Source organism: Theropithecus gelada, chromosome 11, assembly GCF_003255815.1.
Source record: "Theropithecus gelada isolate Dixy chromosome 11, Tgel_1.0, whole genome shotgun sequence".
Taxonomy (NCBI): domain Eukaryota; kingdom Metazoa; phylum Chordata; class Mammalia; order Primates; family Cercopithecidae; genus Theropithecus; species Theropithecus gelada.
Genome location: NC_037679.1, coordinates 97,918,161 through 97,928,580, shown reverse-complemented (window position 1 = coordinate 97,928,580; position 10,420 = coordinate 97,918,161). Strand labels below are relative to the sequence as shown.

The window sequence follows — 10,420 nt, the reverse complement described above, 5'->3', positions numbered from 1 at the left end:
ATAAAAATAGGCCAGGCGCGGTGGCTCAAGCCTGTAATCCCAGCACTTTGGGAGGCCGAGATGGGCGGATCACGAGGTCAGGAGATCGAGACCATCCTGGCTAACACGGTGAAACCCCGTCTCTACTAAGAAATACAAAAAATAGCCGGGCGAGGTGGCGGGCGCCTGTAGTCCCAGCTACTCGGGAGGCTGAGGCCGGAGAATGGCGTGAACCCGGGAGGCGGAGCTTGCAGTGAGCTGAGATCCGGCCACTGCACTCCAGCCTGGGTGACAGAGCGAGACTCCGTCTCAAAAAAAAAAAAAAAAAAGACTCAAAAAAAAAAAAAAAAAAAAAAAGTAAAAAATGAACAAATAAAGCACTTGGTGCAAAATAGAACAAATATGGGTTGTTTTCTCATTCTTTCATCTTACATGTTTTTCCCTTCTCTCTTTAAAAATAAGCTTGGACCCCATCTCTACTAAAAATACAAAAATTAACCGGGGATGGTGGCGCACGCCTATAATTCCAGCTACTCGGGAGGCTGAAGCAGGAGAATCATTTGAGCCCAAGAGGCAGAGGTTCAGTGGGCCAAGACTGTGCCATTGTACTCCAACCTGGGTGGCAAGAGCGAAATCCTGGCTCAAAAAATAAAATAAAATAAAAAAGAAAAGATAAGATAAGCTTGGGCGGGGAGGGGTGGATGCAAAAAAAAAAAAAGTTTGGACTCATTAATTCCTTGGTTCCTTCAAAGTTTTAATATTTTATTATGCCTTTGATTCCTTCTCACTTTTGTTTCACCTTTTCCATTCATTTCTTCTTCTCCTCTTCCTCCTTTCCCTTTCCTTTCTGTGTTTCTGCTTATTTTCTATTACAAACCAAAATATGTGGACCATAAACTGCATCTGCGGTTCCTTTAGCCCTAACAGACTACGAGTTCTATTTCTCTTTATCTTTCTCTTTTTCACTTTCTTGTCTTTCCATTACTTATAAGTTTCTTAATTTTCCTGAGTCTCAGTTTTTCCATCTGGAAAGTGGAGATAACAATTAGTAGATTGTTGTATCAGATGAATTAAGTAATGCTTGTAGCTTAACACAAAGGCCAAGATGTCATTAACTTTACCCTCACTTGACCTTCTGCAAGCCTGCTGTGAAACTTAAAACACTATATAAATGTTAGTTGTTTTTGTTTTTATTAAAGTATGTTGAAGTAGAAAGATGGTTTTGAGTTTGAAAAGCTCCAGATAAATCCTTGGATTTTTATGAGTCTTAATTTCCTTTTCTGTAAAATGAGAGTAACATAGGGGTTTTTCCGCCCCAAGAAACTAAGAGTCCATGTACTGAAAGCATCATTCTACAAGTATTAATACATATATAGTAATCATGGTAGAGGGTGTCCTGAAGTCACACTGGGAATATTTGTGAGGATTCAACGGAATAAAATTTTAAAAGATGTCTGACCAATAGTAAGCACTCAATACATGTTAGCAATTATTATCTTTTACTCTTCTCACTTCTTTTCTCCTGCTCTTCAAAAAAGTGAGTGGTTGAACGACCTAGGTGATCTCTGCTGCTAAACTTCTATTATTGATTATTGTTTACTTCCTCTCTGCCCCTTACTCCCCCATCCCGTTTTTTTCCCGCTTCTTCACTCATTCCATTACAGCTTTTCTCTTGCCTCAGGCACCCAAGGCAGTCCTGATCTCCAGCTCTCCAGCGGCTTAGAACAAACACAGAGTCGGCCGAGACCAGGGACCCGCCAAAGACGTCTGTGTTTAGTGGCTAGCCCTCTTCCACTAATAAAGTTTTATTGAAATACAGTATTTAAAAAGGCGCCCGTCATTCTTCCCCCGGCGACCAATCGGAGAGTAGAATGCTTGCGTCCCTCACTGGAGCTTCAGCGGTTGGAACGCGGGGGCGGGGCATGTCCTGCCGAAATTTGCGTCCTTAGAGCGGAAGTACGGCCGGAAGCCCGCCATAGAGTTTAGTGGCCAGAGCGACTCTTCAGGGAGGTGGCAGGAAAGGCTTGGAACAGCTGCCGGAGGTGACGGAGCGGCGGCCCCGCCCGGTGCGCTGGAGGGCGAAGCTTCCAGGTAGCGGCCCGCAGAGCCTGACCCAGGGTACGACGAAGCAGTCGGCGGGAGCCCACGGTCGCTGGGCGGTGTCTTTAAGGGAGGGGGCGGAGCCACGTGTAAGCTTCATTGGGGTGAGGTCACGTGGTTGTGGGCGCGTGCGGGGCAGGAGTGGAGAACTGAGGGAGCGTCGTCGTTAGTGTGGATACAATGCGACACCCCTTTCTCCGTTGCATCCTGTCTTGGGGTTCAGTGACGGTGCACATGATGGGGCTTGGGGTTAGGCTCAGGGGAGGGGGTGGGTGTGGCAGCCTTGTGAAGTGGCTGACTTTAGGATTCGTAGATCAGAATTCTAGACCGCTCCATGTCTGATTCCTCACCGCAGAACCGACTTAGTACCTATACAATCCAGTCCTTCAGCCTTGTGCTTCCCATCCTACCAGCCATCGGGGATCTCTAGCTTCACATTCTCTTTCCTTGCAGCTCTGGACATCCTGAGCCCAGGTGCCCCCAGCTCAGTGCAGTCATGAGTGCGGAAGTGAAGGTGACAGGGCAGAACCAGGAGCAATTTCTGCTCCTAGCCAAGTCGGCCAAGGGGGCAGCGCTGGCCACACTCATCCATCAGGTGCTGGAGGCCCCTGGTGTCTACGTGTTTGGAGAACTGCTGGATATGCCCAATGTTAGAGAGGTGGGTTGCTGGCTTGAATAGTCCACAGAGAAGCATGGGCAAAGGTTTGAATTTGAGAATGGGTGGGCAGGGCTTAATTTGTGATCCCATACCATTCAGTTGAACAAGAAAACAGTGATGATTAAATGCCAACTTGCAAAAGTAACCAGTAAACAAGCAAACCAGCTTTCCTTTGGAGATAAAGGATCTGTAAAGTCCACTATTTTTCATTTTAAGCAAAAGAGCATGTTATTCAGAATAGGAAACCTGATTTCCAGCCCGTCTCCACCAGTGTAATAGCTGTTAATTCTCATGTCACCTTGATCAGGTCACTTTTGTTTTAGGGCCTCAGCTCTCTTTTTTAAAAATGGAGACAATAATGGGCCGGGCGCGGTGGCTCAAGCCTGTAATCCCAGCACTTTGGGAGGCCGAGACGGGCGGATCACGAGGTCAGGAGATCTAGACCATCCTGGCTGACATGGTGAAACCCCGTCTCTACTAAAAAAATACAAAAAACTAGCCGGGCGAGGTGGCAGGCGCCTGTAGTCCCAGCTACTCGGGAGGCTGAGGCAGGAGAATGGCGTGAACCCGGGAGGCGGAGCTTGCAGTGAGCTGAGATCCGGCCACTGCACTCCAGCCTGGGCGACAGAGCGAGACTCCGTCTGAAAAAAAAAAAAAAAAAAATGGAGACAATACTGCCCCCTCTGTTGTGGGAATAAAGTGAGATTATGGGAAAGTGTAAAGTCTGATACAAGTGAGTAGTGAACACGTTAAATTAGCATGCCCTGTTCTTCCCTATGTGCAGCATATGCTAATCTGTTCAAGATAGCTAAGGGAGAACGTGTCTTTTTCCCAAAGACACATGGCAAACACTAGGAACACAGCAGAGACAACCATTCACACAAAAGTGGCAGAGTTAATTTACAGAGGAGGCAGCCTGAGTCCTGACATGCTGACAGTGATATGTGGGTAAACTGAGCTAAGTTATGTGGGGCCTGTGGTTTAACCTTTTGGATCACTCTGTGATATGGTGAAAACTGGCTGACTTTTCCCTGCTTTCATCTGCAGTGGAACTAAAGAGTATCCATCAAGGTGATGAAAAAGAAGCACTTGGCCGGGTGCAGTGGCTCACGCCTGTAATCCCAGCACTTTGGAAGGCCAAGGCAGGTGGATCACCTGAGGTCAGGAGGTGAAACCAATATGGCAGAACCCTGTCTCTATTAAAAATACAAACAGGGCTGGGCGCAGTGGCTCACGCCTGTAATCCCAGCACTTTGGGAGGCTGAGGCAGGTGGATCACAAGGTCAGGAGATTGAGACCATCCTGATGGTCTAACACGGTGAAACCCCATCTCTACTAAAAATACAAAAAATTAGCTGAGGCCGGGCGCAGTGGCTCAAGCCTGTAATCCCAGCACTTTGGGAGGCCGAGAGGGGCGGATCACGAGGTCAGGAGATCGAGACCATCCTGGCTAACACGGTGACACTCCGTCTCTACTAAAAATAGAAAAAACTAGCCGGACGAGGTGGCGGGCGCCTGTAGTCCCAGCTACTCGGGAGGCTGAGGCAGGAGAATGGCGTAAAAAAACCCGGGAGGCGGAGCTTGCAGTGAGCTGAGATCCGGCCACTGCACTCCAGCCTGGGCCATAGAGCTAGACTACGTCTCAAAAAAAAAAAAAAGATTAGCTGAGCATGGTGGCGGGCGCCTGTAGTTGTAGCTACTCGGGAGGCTAAGGCAGGAGAATGGCGTGAACCCAGGAGGCGGAGGTTGCAGTGAGTTGAGATGGCGCCACTGCACTCCAGAGCAAGACTCTGTCCCAAAAAAAAAACAAAAAACAAAAAACAGGGTCGGGCTTGGTGGCTCATGCCTGTTCCCAGCACTTTGGGAGGCTGAGGTGGGTGGATCATGAGGTCAGGAGTTCAAGACCAGCCTGGCCAAGGTAGTGAAACCCTGTCTCTACTAAAAATACAAAAATTAGCTGGGCGCGGTGGCAGGAGCCTGTAATCCCAGCTACTTGGGAGGCCGAGGCAGGAGAATCACTTGAACCTGGGAGGCAGAGGTTGCAGTGAGCCGAGATTGCGCCACTGCACTCCAGCCTGGGCGACAGAGTGAGACTCTGTCTCAAAAAAAACAAAAAAACAAACAAAAAAAAGCTCATGTATCCCAGAAGTTAAAGTATAATTTAAAAAAAAAAAGGGTGGCAGAGGTTGCAGTGAGCCGAGATCGCACCACTGCACTCCAGCCTGGGTGACAGTGCGAGACACCGTCTCAGAAAAAGAAAAAGAAGCACTTATTGAGTGGCTGTTTACTGCCCTTTTTATGGTCTGGGAATACAAGAAAAGTATCAGAAGAGATAAGATGAATGGATATAAATCTGAATTATTTATTTATTTAGCGAGTATTTCTTCTGAGGCAATTACTGCATAGCTCTGTGGGATACCAGAGACTGGGTCTATAATCTTGTTGAAAGATATTCTTAGGTAGCAACCTTCTGCAAGGATTGATTAAGTGCCAGAATGAAGCTGAGCACAGTGGCTCATGCCTGTAGCCCCAGCACTTTGGAAGGCTGAGGCAGGTGGTAGATCACCTGAGGTCAGGAGTTCGAGACCAGCCTGGCCAACATGGCGAAACCCTGTGTCTACTAAAAATACATATATTAGCCCAGTGTGGTGGTGCATGCCTGTAATCCCACCTGCTTGGGAGGATGAGGCAGGAGAATCACTTGAACTCAGGAGGCGGAGGTTTCAGTGAACCAAGATCACGCCACTGCATTCCAACCTGGGTGACGGAGGGAGACTCCGTCGCAAAAAAAAAAAAAAAAATGCCAGAATGAGTGATCCATGATAGGAGAGGAAATCTGGGTGGACTGGACTGGGTGATGCAAGACAGTGTCCTGGTCAGGTGGGTCTGAAGCAGAGACCACAAATTTAGTTGTTTTTCTAGGCTGTGCAGCTGTCAGAGATGAGTGAGGCTGAGGCAGGAATCTGTTGAACTGGGGAGTACTGCACACTGCCCAGACATATTCCAATTTAGAAATATCAAACACTCTGAGGGCCAGACCACACAATTTGCGGTGTCTGGTGCGTGTGTCTGTTCGACTGAAAACTGAAGGTCTTCAACTCTGAATTTAGGGTAGGAATTGGATGGCGTATGGAGCAAGAGGGCATTGTGGATTGGGAGGATAGTGTAAGCAAAGGCCTGAAGGTGGAAATGCGCCCTTCCTGTGGGAAGCGTGATCAGAGAGGCAGAGAACTGCTTTTGATGAGCCAGGAGAGTTAACATTGGCTGGGAAAGATGGAACAAAAAGTGGAGTTCCACACAGGGTAAGGCTGGGAGGGTGGAGAGGAAGACTTGGGTCACCTCCTTTGTCTTCATTCTTGCAGCTGGCTGAGAGTGACTTTGCCTCCACCTTCCGGCTGCTCACAGTGTTTGCTTATGGGACATACGCTGACTACTTAGGTAACCAGAGGGTGTGGTGCTCTGGAGTAATGGAGATGGGAGAAGGGCAATTTCTGGAGGGACTCAGAAGAAATTCCCGGGATATCCCACTTAGATCCCCTGGGCACGTAGGGTCAGTGTCAAGACCTGAATTGGCATTGAACATGGGAGGGGAGGGAAGGAGGCTAGGGCTTCCCAGAAAACTGATATCAGGATTCCTTACACTTTGTCATTTTTCCCTAGCTGAAGCCCGGAATCTTCCTCCACTAACAGAGGCTCAGAAGAATAAGCTTCGACACCTCTCAGTTGTCACCCTGGCTGCTAAAGTAAAGGTGAGTGGCAGTCCCCCAGTCCTACGGTCTTGCGCATCCTTTTGTATGTCCCTGGGAGTCCACACTAGGACAGCCTTTGTCTGGACCATGGCTGCTTCCTGCCCTCCCCTTGTCCAAGGTCTGTATATAAACTCCATTAGCAACCGTTTAGGCTGATAGTATTCTTAGTTTTCTGTGTTGTTTTTATTTTTTAATCAACCTAAGTTCTAAATAAACATCTTTTGTGTATTTGGTCAAAATAGCAACTAGGATGTTGTTCAGGTGTTGTTCAACAATACCTTCTTCCCTACTGCAGGAAACCAGACTCTCTCTTGATGAAGTGCTAGGCTTCTCTTTGTTAGGATGAGAAATATATATCCCAGAAGTATCTGTATATTCCCATTATTAATGGCTGTTTTTTGTCTAATATCACCACCCACCTCCCCAGCCTGCCCAGTCTGCAGCTCGCAATAGTTACTTGACTCTCAGTTGTCCTCGGGATTTAATTTAAACCAGGCTCTCTATTGAGAGACACCTCCAAAGGAATGCCTGTTGCAAGTAGGCAGAGTATAAATGATAAACAGTAACTCCAAACCTCTCCCACTTCCGCTTTCTCCCCTATGTCAAGCTGATCTTGACTGAGGACCGGGTGATACCCTGAACTGTGGCCAAAGGAGTGACACCTAGGCAGATGCCATTTTCTCCCTCTGTGGTGTGGCAGGGGTGAGGGTGTTAGGGGAGCATTTTGTATTTTATTTAAGATTGTGCTTCTAATGATGCTGTTTTTGAAGTGGGAATACTTTTGTTTATTTTGCTTTAGAACCAGCCTCTTAGAGGAAGTGATTTAGGAATGGGAGTGGAGGGCAGGTGGGCTGGGGCAGGGGGAAAAGGAGGGAAGATTTTTGGAAGCCCTTTTCTGTGCGGAACCTCACAAATCCTGACCTGATCTCCGCGGCCCCAGTGTATCCCATATGCAGTGTTGCTGGAGGCTCTTGCCCTGCGTAATGTGCGGCAGCTGGAAGACCTTGTGATTGAGGCTGTGTATGCTGACGTGCTTCGTGGCTCCCTGGACCAGCGCAACCAGCGGCTCGAGGTTGACTACAGCATCGGGCGGGACATCCAGCGCCAGGACCTCAATGCCATTGCCCGAACCCTGCAGGAATGGTGAGAACCGTATCCTGGCACTGTCCCCTTCCTTGTCACCCTGAGAAAGAGAAAGGTGCTTCAGGGTGAGAGAGGGCAAGAGCTGGGCTGGTCTGTAGAGGTGGAACCCAGGAGGATGAAGGGAAATGAATTTATCCCTCCAAAGGCTTCTGGGGAATGCAGGAGTGGGGAGACCTTGGGAGGCGGCAGAAGTCAGCGTCCTTGATACAGCAATTGGGGGAGGGAAAGGGAGTGGTACAACTGAGGGGATCCTAACCAGTAAGGTTGGTCGCCTATCTTAGGCTGGATTCTGTCGTTTGGTCTATAACTACCATTGTCCACAGGCCATGGACCTTTTCCTCTTTTTTATTTTCTTTGTGTCCCCATCTAACTTCAGGGTTTCTGTATTCATTAAGTCACCTCTTTTGCTCTTTAGCATCTCCTACCCTATTTTGTTTTTAGTTCCTACTCCCATCTTGCACATTACTCCAGGCACTTCCTTATCGCTCTCTGACCACACTGAGTGTCCAGCCCACTGCTAGGAGTGTTATCACAGGTAGTTTCTAGGTGCCCTGGTGAGGGTTCCCAACTCAGACTCAAAATGCCCGAAGCTGTGTTCTGGCTCTGTTGCTCAGGTTGGAGTGCAGTGGCACCAGCTTGACTCACTGCAGCCTCCAACCTCCAGGGCTCAAGCCACCCTCCACCTCAGTCCCTCGAGTAGCATGGGACTACAGGCTCGTGCCACCACATCCGGCTAATTTTTGTATTTTTTGTAGAGACGGGTTTTTACCGTATTGCTGAGGCCGGTCTTGAACTCCTGAGCTTAAGCAATCTGCCTATCTTGGCCTCCCAAAATGCTGGGATTACGGCGGTGAGCCACTGCGCCCTGCCTCTAGGGTTCTTTTTGAGTCCGTTTTCTGCAAGTCTGTGATCGTAGCCCTTGTCTGCTGACACTTCTCTCCCCTGACTCCCGCAGGTGTGTGGGCTGTGAGGTTGTGCTGTCGGGCATTGAGGAGCAGGTGAGCCGTGCCAACCAGCACAAGGAGCAGCAACTGGGCCTAAAGCAGCAGATTGAGAGTGAGGTGAGCAGTCAGGGGAGCGGGCAGACCCAAGCTCCCCCAGCCTGGGCCACTTGTCCTTTGCAGAGAGGATTTGGACAGTGGCTATAGCAGACAACCAGATGAGCAGGGGCTGGAAGGTTCTGGAACCTTCCTTGCTATCCCCATTCCTTTCATCCTGGTAGGTTGCCAACCTTAAAAAAACCATTAAAGTTACGACGGCAGCAGCAGCCGCGGCCACATCTCAGGACCCTGAGCAACACCTGACTGAGCTGAGGGAACCAGCTCCTGGCACCAACCAGCGTCAGCCCAGCAAGAAAGCCTCAAAGGGCAAGGGGTGAGCCAGGGTAGCAGGAACTGCTCACTTCCAGGGTGCCCTGCTTTTACCCCAGGGACCTCTCTGTCCTCATTTCCTTCAGTTACTTGCATGGGAGTAGGGAGTGGGGGGAACCTCCAGAGGTTAGGGGATTCCCTGCATTCTCTTTCTCTCTCTTTCTCTCTCTTCTCCTTGCCAGGCTCCGAGGGAGTGCCAAGATTTGGTCCAAGTCGAATTGAAAGGACTGTCGTTTCCTCCCTGGGGATGTGGGGTCCCAGCTGCCTGCCTGCCTCTTAGGAGTCCTCAGAGAGCCTTCCTGTGCCCCTGGCCAGCTGATAATCCTAGGTTCATGACCCTTCACTTCCCCTAACCCCAAACATAGATCACACCTTCTCTAGGGAGGAGGCAAATGCAGGTTATGTTTTTGTTGGTACTTTTTGTTTTTTGTGACTTCATGTGTTCCATTACTCCCCGCTGCCATCCTGTCTCCCCTGTTTCCTTAAGAGCTCAGCATCTGTCCCTGTTCATTAAATGTCACTGAGTAGGTGGGTAGCCCTGATAAGGGTTGCTGTGTTTCAAGCATAACCCACAGGCGTCTTTTCTACCACCTCATCCCTGCATGCCTGATCCCCAATTCCTATAGCTTACCCCCCACCTATTGAGCAGCCTCTGAAGAGCCGTAGGGCCCCCACCTTTACTCACACCCTGAGAATTCTGGGAGCCAGTCTGCCATTCCAGGAGCCACTGGACATGTTCATCCTAGAATCCTGTCACACTACAGTCGTTTCTTTTCCTCTCTCTGGCCCTTGGGTCCTGGGATTGCTGCTGCTTCAACCCCAGAGCCTAAGAATGGCAGCCGTTTCTTAACATGTTGAGAGATGGGTCTTTCTTGGCCCTGGCCATTTTGGGAAGCTTGATGGCAATCCTGGAAGGGTTTAATCTCCTTTTGTGAGTTTGGTGGGGAAGGGAAGGGTATATAGATTGTATTAAAAAAAAAAGGTATATATGCATATGTCTATATATAACATGACACAGAAATAAATCTATGAGAAATCTATCTACAAACTACCCTGAACCAGGTATCTTCTGTGTTTGATATGTGTGGATGGGAAGAAGACTCATTCCCAGTTCACTCTAAAAGAAACAGTACTGGAAAATGAAGAGACCCAGATACTATTTGCTGAGTCTCTGGCTGAGGCCTAGATCTCAAGCTGTATGCCTTTGGACAGGTTGCTCAGCATCCATTCAGAAGTAATGGATATGGCTGGGCGCAGTGGCTCACACCTGTAATCCCAATATGTTGGGAGGCCAGGGTAGGCATGTCACTTGAGGTCAGGAGTGTGAGACCAGCCTGGCCAACATGGTGAAACCCCGTCTCCTAAAAATACAAAAAAATTAGCTGGGTGTGGTGGTGCATACCCATAATCCCCTAAGGAGG

At 48.9% G+C, this 10,420-nt stretch overlaps 1 protein-coding gene across 5 annotated transcripts; it reads left to right on the top strand.

Annotated features, from left to right (window-relative positions):
* Positions 1–1,159: 1,159 nt before the first annotated feature.
* On the top strand, positions 1,160–10,050 carry COPS7A (COP9 signalosome subunit 7A). Of its 5 annotated transcripts, none has more exons than XM_025403138.1 (8): positions 1,160–2,070; positions 2,533–2,737; positions 6,100–6,175; positions 6,398–6,486; positions 7,427–7,629; positions 8,585–8,690; positions 8,852–9,003; positions 9,182–10,050. In XM_025403138.1, exons 2-8 carry the CDS (start codon positions 2,576–2,578, stop codon positions 9,219–9,221), a joined length of 828 nt encoding a protein of 275 aa, XP_025258923.1. In that variant the 5' UTR covers positions 1,160–2,070; positions 2,533–2,575; the 3' UTR covers positions 9,222–10,050. The 5 variants fall into 5 exon arrangements, 4 of the variants coding, with proteins under 4 accessions (XP_025258923.1, XP_025258922.1, XP_025258924.1 ...); XM_025403137.1 differs by having other exon boundaries at positions 1,160–2,097; XM_025403139.1 differs by having other exon boundaries at positions 1,160–2,168.
* The last annotated feature ends 370 nt before the right edge of the window (positions 10,051–10,420 follow it).